General features: G+C 39.0%; 1 protein-coding gene across 1 annotated transcript in view; it reads left to right on the forward strand.

Annotated features, from left to right (window-relative positions):
* Positions 1 to 15,976, forward strand: part of LOC134271722 (proto-oncogene tyrosine-protein kinase ROS-like) — a 70,381-nt gene that overhangs the window by 43,753 nt on the left and 10,652 nt on the right. Inside the window, 15 exon segments of the mRNA XM_062753933.1 lie at positions 370 to 578; positions 1,095 to 1,164; positions 1,279 to 1,719; positions 1,906 to 2,073; positions 2,245 to 2,456; positions 2,861 to 3,002; positions 3,528 to 3,772; positions 3,892 to 4,068; positions 7,161 to 7,371; positions 7,855 to 7,975; positions 8,558 to 8,721; positions 9,098 to 9,193; positions 9,520 to 9,658; positions 9,813 to 9,975; positions 15,761 to 15,955. Coding sequence (XP_062609917.1) covers positions 370 to 578; positions 1,095 to 1,164; positions 1,279 to 1,719; positions 1,906 to 2,073; positions 2,245 to 2,456; positions 2,861 to 3,002; positions 3,528 to 3,772; positions 3,892 to 4,068; positions 7,161 to 7,371; positions 7,855 to 7,975; positions 8,558 to 8,721; positions 9,098 to 9,193; positions 9,520 to 9,658; positions 9,813 to 9,975; positions 15,761 to 15,955 — 2,753 coding nt within the window.

Here is a 15,976-nt window from a genome sequence, read left to right on the forward strand (position 1 = left end):
AGAACGCAGTGATGTTTATTTTTCACACTAGACAACTTGTCCACGATTTTACGGGACAACCCTCGTATGTACATGTGTTTGTCTATATATTAAATATTGTTTTGACTGTTTGCAAGAGGATACCAGTTTTTTGGGAGTTTCCAGTAACAGATGTCAAGACAAAAAATTAAAATGAGTATTAATTATGGACACTGTAAGCTGAGACTGACTGCATGTTAATATTACAGTATTGTATAGAAATATTCATTATTTTCTAAATACATGTATATCCAGTTTTGTATATACACTGTAAAATTCGAAAGATGAGAAGGATTTTTTCCCCGTTGTACCTGTGATTTACCTTTATTTTCCTTCATGGTTGACTTACAGCTCTGAATCCAGTCCCTAAGATCCTCCTGGCTGACACGACTAATATCCAGGTGATGGACGTAGACAGTACCCACAACGTCCACACGGTGGTCACCGGGGCCTCGCCGTTAGCCGTGACCTACCTACAGGTGTCTCAGGATGACCGGGTGTTCTGGGTGGATTACAACAGTCAATTATGGCAGTACTCTGCTGCTCATGGAAGAAAAAAGGTAAAAGACTTTGTATATGTTGAGAATTTTGTCTTTCACTTGTTATCACAATGAGAAGCAAGGGCAAGAATGAATATTTAACACTCAATTGAATGATTCTATTACATTGTAAAGTTTTAATTTTGTGGACTTACTCTCTGATGCTGGACTTTGAGGACTTGCTTTCATTCTGATGCTGGACTTTGTGGACTTACTCTCATTTTGATGCTGGACTTTGAGGACTTACTTTCATTTTGATGCTGGACTTTGAGGACTTACTTTCATTTTGATGCTGGACTTTGGACTTACTTTCATTTTGATGCTGGACTTTGAGGACTTACTTTCATTTTGATGCTAGACTTTGTGGACTTACTTTCATTTTGATGCTGGACCTTGTGGACTTACTTTCATTCTGATGCTGGACTTTGTGGACTTACTTTCATTCTGATACTGGACTTTGTGGACTTGCTTTCATTTTGATGTATTTACTTTCATTTGATGCTGGACTATTGATTTTATGATGGACTTTGATTTCAGTTGCTGGATTTAGGGATGGCCTTCACCATACAGGACATGACTATATATAGCAGGACTTAAAAATTTTTCTGTTAACACAAAGTCCATTTACAAATCACTTTACCAGTTTAGACGTAGGCCACACAGAGGGTCCAGCTAAAATTGAGGGGCAGGTTAAATTTATTTCAGGGAGCCCTATTTTAAGGTACACACAAAATCAACTACTGCAGCAGAAAATAATATATTTTAAGCCATGAATTAATAACTACTGAAGGTGAGTTTGACTTTAATTACTATGTGTTATTTTTCAGCACCCTGTTTTGGACTGAGTGACCTGTCTCTAGTTTGACATTACTGTTATTTTTCAGCACCCTGTTTTGGACTGAGCAGCATCCCTCTGGTCTCCACAGTGAGCTGTTTTTCTGTCGGGAGGGAGGGGACCCCAACCCCATGTTCTCCCCCAGGTCTCGGAGATCTCTTGATGCACCCTGTAACTGTACAGTGTCAGTAGTAGGGGACGTGATAGCCCTGGACCACACCAAGGGGACAGAACTGGAGATATTGATCTATGACACAGCGTCCAGGGCTATCATTGCATCAGATACACAGGGCTGTCACTGTAGGGAGATTATAAAAAATGCACAAGGTACTACACAATTTCAAATTTATGACCACTTTAAATTTTTTGTGTCTTTATTAGGTAGCATCATGCAAAATCAATCTCGATCAATCTCAAGTCCTAGAGATCAAGACACTTATACTTGAAACTATTTAATTCTTCTCTTATGCTTTATTTTTTTTAATGTTAAATCAACCTGTTTTTTTTCTGAAGGTTTTCCTCCTGACTTGTTGTCTGTGGATCACATGCTGATATACTGGTACCGAAAAAGTGAGAACCAGTTAACATCCCTGGACAAGGTCACAGGCAAGGTCACCCAGATACCAGTAGACAGCGTCCGGAGTATAGAGGCTTACGGCTCACACCTGCAACCCCTACCCAGTAAGTGTTTCTTATCATATCAAAAGAAATTTAAAAATCAGAAAATGATGAATTTATAATGTATTGTTAATTAACACTTCTTGTGTAAAATTAGAAAATGTTCAGAAATACTTTAGTGGATTGTAGTTATGAATCGATATCAATGCTTCAGTGTTTTTTCCTTCTCTGTAGGTGACGAGTGCCTGAACCCTGAGGCTTACAGCGGGAATCTGAGTTTGACAGGGAGTAGGAATGTCTCCCTTACCATTCACTTAGACAGCGTAACATGGCCAGACTCATGTAATGGAATATCTCACCCAGCCACTAAATACATTGTGTACTACACACAGTCAGACAGACAGGGCCATAGCTGTCACTTAAACAGTCCAGACTGCAAAAAATCTGTAAGACTCTGGTTCATTATTAATCACCCCCTACAAATCAGTGTTGTTTTTATGTTAAGCAGTTACGCAGTAATATTTAAAAAAAAATGAATTATTTTAATTAACATTGTATTTTTAGGTCACCTGAGTAAACTCAGGTGACCTATTGCTATCGTTTTCGTCATCGTCGTTCGTCGTGCATTTGACGCATTATATTAAGTAACCAAACTAAGTAATTGCTAAGTTTATAGTTATGATTAGCAATGGTGCCAGCCAATCTTTCAAAATTGTGAATGCCATAGCATCTACCTTAAAACACATACCAAATTCAATCATTTGAAAGTTGTTGCATGATTCTCAGGTGACCTATAAGGCCCATGGGCCTCTTGTTTGATTAAAAGTACAACATTGTTATTGCTTTACAGGAGAGTTACAGTAATGAGATTACACTGACAGGCCTTGACCCCTACACTCTATACACTGTACATGGAGCTGTCAGTAATTACTACACAGAATACCTGTCCAAGGCCCTCAGTCAGCCATTTTACTTCAGAACAAAGGTCGGAGGTTAGTTTGTTTGTAGTTCCTGTGGCAGTTGTTATAGCTGAAATGTAGTACCTCATTTTATGTAATCCAGTTGAAGCATTTATTGTTTCAATACTGATCCCTTGATTATCAGTTTACTGTATACAAAATTCCATGAAAAGAGTAATGACATCTTTTTCCTCAAATAGTAAAAAAAGATAATACAGATCCATAGAAAAATCATTCAGAAAATTACTAAATTTGCAAAATAAAGAAATCTTTTGCTTTTTTTCATTAAATAACAACAAAAGTTCAATAAAAAAAAATTGCTTTGATTTAACAGATAAGTAGTAAATAAAATGTTCTTCAATAAAGTCAGCATTGTACAGTCTTCTGTTTGGTAATGCAACCTTAACATACAACATCATATGACGTCAGAGTTGAGACACTAAAAATGACATGTGCTGCAACAGTTCTATGTACAGGTTTTACACTGAAAAGATTTTTGGGCTTGCCCTAACCATTGCAACGTCAACACATTAATTTGGACTGTTTTTTATAATACAGTACCTACCCCACCCACACAAGTGAATGCCACAGTGGATACCCCCATCACCATCAAAGTCTCGTGGTCAGCCCCGGTCAGTCCTAACGGTCCTCTAGAGGATCTGAAGTACATGGTCAAGTACTCAACTCAGATCAACAACCAGCACCAGGTGGTCAACCGAACGGTCAGGGTGGAGCCAGACGCTGACCAGAGGTACAGCTACAACCTGACTGGACTCCAGCCGGGACACAGCTACGAGGTCAAGGTAGGGTACTATAACTGTAACATGTCAGGTTATTATCGAAGCTGATGTTACATGCCTGTGATAACTTCTCATTTAATGATTGTTTGTATCTTATAATCTTCAGACTTTTTACTTTACAGGTGTTGTCAGGTAACTTGGAAGGTGTGTTCTCTACAGAGAGTCTACCTGTGAAGGTGAAGACGTATGAGAATCCCGGCCCCATCCTTCTGTTAAATGCCTCCCATGACACCCTCAGGATTTCCTGGACCCCACCCCCAGATAACAGCAGCCACATGCACCTCTTTTACTACGGCAAGGTAGGGTGTTAGAGTCAGTCTAATATTACCAGATAACAGCAGCCACATGCATCTCTTCTACTATGGCAAGGTAGGTTATTAGAGTCAGTCTGTTTTCACCCCAGATAACAGCATCCACATGCATCTCTTACTATGGCAAGGTACAGTTAAACTTCATTATTTAGAACCTGATGGGACCGAGAAAAAACTTCGAGATATCCGAGGATTAGAGATATTGAAGGTAAAATACTTAAAGAAAATGTGGTTGGGACTTCCAGATCACTTCGACATATCCATGGTATTGGAGATATCGGAGTTTGAGATACCGAAGTTCAACTGTAGGTTGTTAGAGTCAGTCTATTTTATTGTAGTACTAGGATTTGTAAATCACAAGACACAAGAAGCGAGATAAGATATCAGATTTCTCTATAATATATATACTGTATACAGGGAAATTTTTACCCCCTGTTTTGTTTTCGCCCCTTTTTCCCTCTTCTTGATTAGGCGAATTTAAAATGGGACAAATTCAAATTACACAGCATAATTTCATAAACAGAACTATGACTTGGCGTATTTAAAATGGGGCAAAATTGTTCGCAAGTCCAAAAGGGCAAAAATAACACGGGGCAAAAATAACCCTGTATACAGTACATATATTTTTTGTGACACCAAAATTGTTTTTGGACCTCAAAACAATAACCCTCGGCGATTCCCAGGTTAAGGTTAAGTTTTTTAAGTTTTCTTTTTAATTACTTCTGTGTCCTATATTGATTAGACATGCATGTAAGATGGTTTTAGTATGTTTCATACCAGACAAAGTTTCAGATGCTGCAATTTCAGCAAATGAATGACCATAATGTTTTTGGAGCAGGTTAACATTTTTGGTGCAGTTTTTGGTGTAGGTTTCATTTACAACTATTTTGAACAAAATGATACATCTAAGGATGACACAGTTGCTACATTTTGACCTACATTTTACTTTGAACAGGTTAAAGTTTTTTGCAGGTTTCATTTCCAAGTAACTATAAGCCCTATGTTGACCAAACTTGCATATTCCATTACCGGCCTTGCTTCGGATTGAATCTGACATACATTTTGGTTAGTGAACAGGTTAAAGTTTTTGGTGCAGGTTTCATTTTCAAGTATCTATAAGTCCTATGTTGACCAAACTTGCATGGATGATACATCTAAGGATATACTGCCGGGCTTGCTTGATGAGAATGACCTACATTTTCCAGTTGAGAGAACAGGTTAATGTTTTTGGTGCAAGTTTCATTTCCAAGTAATTATAAGCCCTATGTCTATCTAACTTGCATGGATGATACATCTAAGGATGCACACTACCAGGCTTGCTTCGGATGCTGAATCTGACCTACATTTTGCAATTGAGTGAACAGGTAAAAGTTTTTGGTGCAGGTTTCATTTCCAAGGAAAATCTTTAATGACCAATCTTGAAGATACATTGATGCATACTACCAATGCTGAATCTGACCTACTTTTACTTGAGTGAAAATGTTAGTTTTTAAAGTTTATTTTAAACTATGAGCCCTATAATGAGCAAACTTGCATGGATGATACATATTGATGCACATTTCTTCGGATGCTGAATTCGACATACATATAATTAAAAGACACACAAAAATTATAAGGCTTATATAACATTTGACAAATGCTGCACAAGAGATGAAAACTCTCAAATTTGCTTCAGATGTGGTACATTTTCATGAAGAAGAACTAGTTTAAATTTTTTATGTAGGTCTATTTCAAAGTATCAGATCAAAAACACACAAATGTATACTTTTCGTTGGTTAATTGTGTGACTTTGCCTTACTTAAAGACAACATTCATTGAGGTGAGCTCTGTAATCTCTGATTACCTATGTTTTTGTTTTTATAAATTAGAAACAGTCAAACCTGCTACCTTGTATCTTGAACTCTGAAAACAAGAGGCCCATGGGCCCATTCACCTGAGCACTATAGGGTAGGAAAAAGTAGAAAATGGCTTTTTACAGTTTAAAAAATCATGGATTTGCTATTTTTTAGAAAAATAAAAGAATTTTCCTATATATATCTTTACGCCATTTTTTTGATTTACCCCCAAGGGTCATGATTTGAACAAATTTGAATCTACACTACTTGAGCATGCTTCCATATAAATATGATGAATTATGGCTTTGTCATTCTTGAGAAGAAAATTTTTAAAGAATTTTCCTATATATTTCTATGTAAAACTTTGGTCGGCCATTTTGCCGATATTCGGCCCTACCCCCGGGGGTATGATTTGAACAAACTTGAATCTACACTACCTGAACATGCTTCCATATAAATATGATGAATTATGGCTTTGTCATTCTTGAGAAGAAGATTTTTAAAGAATTTTCCTATATATTTCTATGTAAAACTTTGGCTGGCCATTTTGGCCCCGCCCTACCCCCAAGGGTCATGATTTTAACAGACTTGAATCTACACTACCTGCAGATGCTTCCATATAAATATGATGAATTATGGCTTTGTCATTCTTGAGAAGAAGATTTTTAAAGAATTTTCCTATATATTTCTATGTAAAACAGCACCCCCGGGGGTCATAATTTGAACACTTGAATCTACTGCCTGACATGCTTCCATAACTGATGGATTATGGCTTTGTCATTCTTGAGAAGAAGAATTTAAAAGAATTTTCCTATATATTTCTATGTAAAACTTTGGTCGGCCATTTTGGCCCTGAACCCCCGGGGGTCATGATTTGAACAAACTTGAATCTAAACTACCTGAGGCAATGTTCCCCATAAGGGCAAAAATCATCTTTCCTGGCACAGTGGATCTTGAGAAGAAGATTTTTAAAATATGCCACCAAATTTTCATTAATTCCCAAGTATATAGGGCGTGGCCCTTTTTGAACAAACTTGAATCCCCTTCACCAAAACTTTTGTTTTTTATATAAATGTGAAAGAAACACGGTCAGAACCGGACGCCTACCTGTGATCAGAGAATCTTGAGCCTTCGGCTCAGGTGAGCTAAAAAGGATTATTAAGATATGCAAGAAATTGAGATGTTAATGTTAGAATACATAAATTAAAAGTGGTTGGGACTATTGTCTCTCTTCTTTCCCGACAGGTTCTGGAGCAGGGCGTGGAGTTGTGGAACCAGTGGGACAATAATGGCTTCCCTAAGAGGACCGAGGTCTCCAAGACCTACATCAAAAACTTCACCAACCTGGAACCCAACACAAAGTACGCCTTCAAAGTGAAGCTGAGTTACCGCGGGTCACGGAACGCCCAATTCTTCTGGCCTACTAATGACCTCAAATTTGTGTTCAGAACCAAAGGTAATATTCATCTCATTATTTAGAACTACATTATTAAATACATGCTTTTATAAACACTTGCTTTGATGTAAGTTTTTATCATTAAAAATAAAGGAGTATTTTTTAAAACAAGATGTTTTTAAGGGAAATATGAAATTAAGAGAGTATATTGTTGAAAAAGGGTTCAGATAAATTAAAGGTGTTTAACACAAATAAAAATGCTTGTATTAACATTGCTTTGATGTGTATTTATTATTACAAAAATGTACTTAAAGGATTAAGGGTGTACTTATATGAAAAAGTTTCAGATATAGGTGGACCTAATAATACGTCACATAATTACAGTTGTAGTTTTAATGATTATTTTTAATCGTGACGGTTGTAGTTTTAATGATTATTTCTAATCATGACAGTTGTAGTTTTAATGACTATTTCTAATCATGACAGTTGTAGTTTTAATGACAATTTCTAATTGTGACAGTTGTACTTTTATCTGTTCTATAGCTTATGTTCCTGGTACTCCATCGATTCCAGTTATAAATGAACTCAGTCCTGGTTACCAGGTGGAATGGCAGGTGCCCCGGGACAATGGAGAGCCTATACTGAACTACACACTGCAATGCTGGTAATGTACCTATACTGAACTACACACTGCAATGCTGGTAATGTACCTATACTGAACTACACACTGCAATGCTGGTAATGAACCTATACTGAACTACACACTGCAATGCTGGTAATGAACCTTAGTATACTGAACTACACACTGCAATGCTGGTAATGAACCTATACTGAACTACACACTGCAATGCTGGTAATGAACCTATACTGAACTACACACTGCAATGCTGGTAATGAACCTATACTGAACTACACACTGCAATGCTGGTAATGAACCTTAGTATACTGAACTACACACTGCAATGCTGGTAATGTGTGAATTAAACTTATACTGAACTACACACTGCAACACTGGTAATGTTTGAATTATATATCTAAGAATACATGAAATTGAACACATGCAATGCTGGTTAATGCCTGTGTAGATCCCTTTTGAAGTAGCCAAAATCAGCTTTTATTCTATTTTCAGTACAAAAAAAAGTATGTAATGTGGAGACCAATTATAATCAAATACATGTGTTAACTTTAAATTTGAGGTAACTCAGAATTACAGTAGTACATGTAATAACACTACTTTATATTACAGTGATGAGGAGGACTGTCTTATTGTGTACGAGGGTAATCAGACCAGATGGTTAGTGGACACCTCCCACCTCCCCCAGAATCGCGACCTCTATTTCAGTGTGGCCGCCACAAACATCCTAGGTCAAGGTCCCTTTAGTGCAAATAGTTCAGCATTTAATTATAGTGGTAAGATTTCAAAATTCATAAATCCTTTAAGATTTATAAGAATCCAGTTAATGTGTTAAAAGTTTTTTTTCAATAAAAATGCAAATTTTGTACAGCTGTACCAAATATTAGTATTATTTAGATGCAGGAAAGTATGCATCATTTGAATAATTTGTTTTAAAAAAAATAGATAGATGCATGTGATTCTTGATAATTGAATTGTTATCCTTAAGGATGCAGAATTTAGAATTCAGATGTAATCTTTTGCATGTCCCAATATTACGAGGGGGCCAGACCCCCTCCCCTCAATTTATTTTGTGAATTAATCTCAAATATATGCTTTAGATGCCTCTGTTTCAAGCATCCCGGTGACTCTGAAGCTGCCTGTCTATTTCAGATGATCGTGTCCCTGTAGACAACATGACGGTACTGGCTGTCATTCTATCCTTTGTGTTCGTTTTCATTCTGGGAGCTTTTGTTATTGTTTACTGTTGTAAGTTCCTCTACGTAATCTCTCAATACCAACTATGACATTGTGTTGAAGTCACAAAAGTACACATACAAGTGAAAAAATTTAAAACATGATGATCAGTGTTGCTATTCAACTCTTCATATTTTTAATTATTGATTTGAAAAAATTATTATCTGTTACCTTTTTCCTATGTACAGTGTTTATTTGTATGTTTTATAAATGAGTTTTTTATAAGAAGGGCAATATTTCACAGTTACTGTATGACTTCCTTCAATGTTATGTAAAATTAAGAGAAGATTATTAGTTATGTCAACAAAACATTCTAACAAATGAATTTCGTGTTTCAGTGATAAGGAGACAGCAGCAGTTAAAACAGAAGCCCGCCCATTTTGTCCCGGTGGCTCGGGGACCTGACATGGAGCTAGCCACGCTCCGAGATTTACCAGCGACCACTGTACTGCAGAATAACACTTTGTACACCATCAAGTTAGTCTGTCTTCAACCTATTGAATATTTTATATGCACTCTCAAATAGACTTCACAGAATGATTCAATTCAACTTTTGAAAGTAATTAGGGACCAAAGAAAAAAGAAAACTATGACTTCTTTTGATTTATGCCTTTATCCTTGACCTTGACAGCATGGTTCCTACGGACAGTGACATTGCGGCCCTCCCACACTTCAGGCGAGACCAGCTGATGCTTACCAAGTTTCTGGGGAGTGGGGCATTTGGGGAAGTGTTTGAGGGCGTGGCTAAAAATATCCTTGATGACAACTCAGGAAAAACCAAAGTAGCTGTTAAAGTGAGTCTGTCATAATAAGTCATGTTCTTAGAATGATGTCTTTACAGATTTGTTTGAAATTTTTAAATCATTTTTTATGGAACAAATATGAAAATGGTTCAAAGAAAAAAATTAATTGCTATAGTAAGATATTATTAACATGTATTTATATTCTAATGAGCCGCTTTGTAAATACTTAAACCTGCTGAGTTTTTAGCTCACCTGAGCTGAAAGCTCAAGTGAGCTTTTCTGATCACATTTTGTCCGGTGTCTAGCTGTCCGACTGTCTGTCTAGCTGTCCGCCTGTCCGTCTGTCTGTAAACTTTTCACATTTTCATCTTCTTCTCAAGAACCACAGGGCCAATTTCAACCAAACTTGCCACAAAGTATGCTTAGGTGTAGGGGATTCAAGTTTGTTCAAATGAAGGGCCACGCCCTCTTCCAAGGGGAGATAATTATGAATTAGTGAGAAAATAATGGAATTTTTAAAAAATCTTCTTCTCAAGAACCACTGGGCCAGGAAAGATGAAACTCATGTGGAATCATCCTCAGGTAGTGTAGATTCAACAAATCATGACCCCCGGGGGTAGGGCTGGGCCACAATGGCCGACCAAAATTTTACATAGAAATATATGGGAAAATTCTTTAAAAATCTTCTTCTCAAGAAACACAAAGCCATGGTTGGTCATATTTATATGGAAGCATCCTCAGGTAGTGTAGATTCAAGTTTGTTCAAATCATGACCCCCGGGGGTAGGGCGGGGCCACAATGGCTTACCAAAGTTTTACATAGAAATATATGGGAAAATTCTTTAAAAATCTTCTTCTCAAGAATAACAAAGCCATGATTGGTCATATTAATATGGAAGCATCCTCAGGTAGTGTGGATTCAAGTTTGTTCAAATCATGACCCCCAGGGGTAGGGCGGGGCCACAATGGCCGACCCAAGTTTTACATAGAAATATATGGGAAAAATTCTTTAAAAATCTTCTTCTCAAGAATAACAAAGCCATGATTGGTCATATTTATATGGAAGCATCCTCAGGTAGTGTGGATTCAAGTTTGTTCAAATCATCACCCCCGGGGGGTTGTGAGGGGCCACAATGGCCGACCCAAGTTTTACATAGAAATATATGGGAAAATTCTTTTAAAATCTTCTTCTCAAGAATAACAAAGCCATGATTGGTCAATATTTATATGGAATTATCCTCAGGTAGTGTAGATTCAAGTTTGTGCAAATCATACCCTCTCCTCTTTAAGGAATGGTTGGGATTACTTTTGGGTTTAAACTTTTCAGTAATAAACTAATTTCTGCTTTTATGCTAGCCACAGTGTTCAGGTGAGCGATGTGGCCCATGGGCCTCTTGTTAGCTCACCTGAGCCGAAGGCTCAAGTGAGCTTTTCTGATCAAAATTTGTCCGTTGTCTGTCGTCGTTGTCGTTGTTGTCGTCGTTGTTGTCGTCGTAAACTTTTCACATTTTCATCTTCTTCTCAAGAACCACTGGGCCAATTTCAACCAAACATGGCACAAAGTATCCTTGGGTGAAGGGGATTCAAGTTTGTTTAAATGAAGGGCCACGCCCTTTTCCAAGGGGAGATAATTATGAATTAGTGAAAAAATTAATGGCATTTTAAAAAAATCTTCTTCTCAAGAACCACCTGGCCAAGATAGATGAAACTCATGTGGAATCATCCTCAGGTAGTGTAAATTTAAATTTGTTCAAATCATGACCCCCGGGGGTAGGGTGGGGCCAAAATGGCCGATCAAAGTTTTACATAGGAATATATTGGGAAAATCTTTAAAAATCTTCTTCTCAAGAACCACTGGGCCAGGAAAGATGAAACTCATGTGGAATCATCCTCAGGTAGTGTAGATTCAAGTTTGTTCAAATCATGACCACCAGGGGTAGGAAGGGGCCAAAATGGCAGATCAAAGTTTTACATAGGAATATATTGGGAAATCTTTAAAAACTCTTCTTCTCAAGAACGACTGGGCCAGGAAAAATGAAACTAATGTGGAATCATCTCAGGTAGTGTAGTTTCAAGTTTGTTCAAATCATGACCCCGGGGGTAGGGTGGGGCCAAAATGACCGATCAAAGTTTTTCATATGAATATATAGGGAAATCTTTTAAAATCTCTTTTTCAAGTACTTCAAAGCCATGGATAGTTATATTTATATGAAATCATCCTCAGGTAGTGTAGATTCAAGTTTGTTCAAATCATGACCCCCAGGGGGCAGTTAGCCCCCCCCCTCCAAACTCAGTAAACTTTCATTTCTGATCTGATATTTGCTTTTTCCTAGCCGGTGTGCTCAGGTGAGCGCTGTGGCCCCTGGGCCTCTTGTTAGCTCTCCTCCATTCTGCTATGCTATTCTACACTTCCAGACCCTGTGTAAGAGCGCCTCTGACTATATGCTATTCTGCTCCTCTATTATGCTATTCTACACTTCCAGACCCTTCGTAAGAGCGCCTCTGACTATATGCTATTCTGCTCCTCTATTCTGCTATCCTACACTTCCAGACCCTTCGTAAGAGTGCCTCTGACTATATGCTATTCTGCTCCTCTATTATGCTATTCTACACTTCCAGACCCAAAGTAAGAGCGCCTCTGACTAATGCTATTCTGCTCCTCTATTCTGCTATCCTACACTTCCAGACCCTTCGTAAGAGCGCCTCTGACTATATGCTATTCTGCTCCTCTATTATGCTATCCTTCACTTACAGACCCTGTGTAAGAGTGCCTCTGACTATATGCTATTCTGCTCCTCTATTATGCTATTCTACACTTCCAGACCCTTCGTAAGAGCGCCTCTGACTATATGCTATTCTGCTCCTCTATTCTGCTATCCTACACTTACAGACCCTGCGTAAGAGTGCCTCTGACTATATGCTATTCTGCTCCTCTATTATGACTACACTTACAGACCCTTCGAAAAACCACTATATGCTATTCTGCTCCTCTATTCTGCTATCCTTCACTTCCAGACCCTTCGTAAGAGCGCCTCTGACTATATGCTATTCTGCTCCTCTATTATGCTATCCTTCACTTACAGACCCTGTGTAAGAGTGCCTCTGACTATATGCTACTATTATGCTATTTTTAAAGCGCCTCTCTATATTTTCTGCTCCTCTATTCTGCTATCCTACACTTACAGACCCTGCGTAAGAGTGCCTCTGACTATATGCTATTCTGCTCCTCTATTATGCTATTCTACACTTACAGACCCTTCGTAAGAGTGCCTCTGACTATATGCTATTCTGCTCCTCTATTCTGCTATCCTTCACTTACAGACCCTGTGTAAGAGTGCCTCTGACTATATGCTATTCTGCTCCTCTATTATGCTATCCTTCACTTACAGACCCTGTGTAAGAGTGCCTCTGACTATATGCTATTCTGCTCCTCTATTATGCTATCCTTCACTTACAGACCCTGTGTAAGAGTGCCTCTGACTATATGCTATTCTGCTCCTCTATTCTGCTATCCTTCACTTACAGACCCTGCGTAAGAGTGCCTCTGACTATATGCTATTCTGCTCCTCTATTCTGCTATCCTTCACTTACAGACCCTGTGTAAGAGTGCCTCTGACTATATGCTATTCTGCTCCTCTCTTCTGCTATCCTTCACTTACAGACCCTGTGTAAGAGTGCCTCTGACTATATGCTATTCTGCTCCTCTATTCTGCTATCCTTCACTTACAGACCCTGTGTAAGAGTGCCTCTGACTATATGCTATTCTGCTCCTCTATTCTGCTATCCTTCACTTACAGACCCTGTGTAAGAGTGCCTCTGACTATATGCTATTCTGCTCCTCTATTATGCTATCCTTCACTTACAGACCCTGCGTAAGAGCGCCTCTGACTATATGCTATTCTGCTATTCTATTCTGCTATCCTTCACTTACAGACCCTGCGTAAGAGCGCCTCTGACTATATGCTATTCTGCTATTCTATTCTGCTATCCTACACTTACAGACCCTGCGTAAGAGTGCCTCTGACTATATGCTATTCTGCTATTCTATCCTGCTATTCTACACTTACAGACCCTGCGTAAGAGCGCCTCTGACTATATGCTATTCTGCTCCTCTATTCTGCTATCCTTCACTTACAGACCCTGCGTAAGAGTGCCTCTGACTATATGCTATTCTGCTATTCTATCCTGCTATTCTACACTTACAGACCCTGCGTAAGAGCGCCTCTGACTATATGCTATTCTGCTCCTCTATTCTGCTATCCTTCACTTACAGACCCTGTGTAAGAGTGCCTCTGACTATATGCTATTCTGCTCCTCTATTATGCTATCCTTCACTTACAGACCCTGTGTAAGAGTGCCTCTGACTATATGCTATTCTGCTCCTCTATTATGCTATCCTTCACTTACAGACCCTGTGTAAGAGTGCCTCTGACTATATGCTATTCTGCTCCTCTATTCTGCTATCCTTCACTTACAGACCCTGCGTAAGAGCGCCTCTGACTATATGCTATTCTGCTCCTCTATTCTGCTATCCTTCACTTACAGACCCTTCGTAAGAGTGCCTCTGACTATATGCTATTCTGCTATTCTATTATGCTATCCTTCACTTACAGACCCTGCGTAAGAGTGCCTGTGACTATATGCTATTCTTCTATTCTATTCTGCTATCCTACACTTACAGACCCTGCGTAAGAGTGCCTGTGACTATATGCTATTCTGCTACTCTATTCTGCTATCCTACACTTACAGACCCTGCGTAAGAGTGCCTCTGACTATATGCTATTCTGCTACTCTATTATGCTATCCTACACTTACAGACCCTGCGTAAGAGTGCCTCTGACTATATGCTATTCTGCTCCTCTATTATGCTATCCTTCACTTACAGACCCTGTGTAAGAGTGCCTCTGACTATATGCTATTCTGCTCCTCTATTATGCTATCCTTCACTTACAGACCCTGCGTAAGAGCGCCTCTGACTATATGCTATTCTGCTATTCTATTCTGCTAACCTACACTTCCAGACCCTTCGTAAGAGTGCCTCTGACTATATGCTATTCTGCTCCTCTATTCTGCTATCCTACACTTACAGACCCTGCGTAAGAGTGCCTCTGACTATATGCTATTCTGCTCCTCTATTATGCTATCCTTCACTTACAGACCCTGCGTAAGAGCGCCTCTGACTATATGCTATTCTGCTACTCTATTCTGCTATCCTACACTTACAGACCCTGCGTAAGAGTGCCTCTGACTATATGCTATTCTGCTACTCTATTATGCTATCCTACACTTACAGACCCTGTGTAAGAGTGCCTCTGACTATATGCTATTCTGCTCCTCTATTATGCTATCCTTCACTTACAGACCCTGCGTAAGAGCGCCTCTGACTATATGCTATTCTGCTCCTCTATTATGCTATCCTTCACTTACAGACCCTTCGTAAGAGTGCCTCTGACTATATGCTATTCTGCTCCTCTATTATGCTATCCTTCACTTACAGATCCTGCGTAAGAGTGCCTCTGACTATATGCTATTCTGCTCCTCTATTCTGCTATCCTTCACTTACAGACCCTGCGTAAGAGTGCCTCTGACTATATGCTATTCTTCTATTCTATTCTGCTATCCTACACTTACAGACCCTGCGTAAGAGTGCCTCTGACTATATGCTATTCTGCTATTCTATTCTGCTATCCTTCACTTACAGACCCTGCGTAAGAGTGCCTCTGACTATATGCTATTCTGCTACTCTATTCTGCTATCCTACACTTACAGACCCTGCGTAAGAGTGCCTCTGACTATATGCTATTCTGCTACTCTATTATGCTATCCTACACTTACAGACCCTGCGTAAGAGTGCCTCTGACCAGGAGAAGGAGGAGTTCCTGAAGGAAGCCCTCCTGATGTCCAACTTCAAACATGACCACATCCTGGGTCTGCTGGGCGTCTGTCTGGACAACGACCCACAATTCATCATCCTAGAACTGATGGAGGGGGGCGATCTCCTGTCATTCCTCAGAGCTAATCGCCCTTCAGCGGTAAGTATCATTAATCATGTT

Source organism: Saccostrea cucullata, unplaced genomic scaffold (assembly GCF_032062105.1).
Source record: "Saccostrea cucullata isolate Sc308-1 unplaced genomic scaffold, CSIRO_AGI_Scuc_v1 ctg533, whole genome shotgun sequence".
Lineage (NCBI taxonomy): Eukaryota > Metazoa > Mollusca > Bivalvia > Ostreida > Ostreidae > Saccostrea > Saccostrea cuccullata.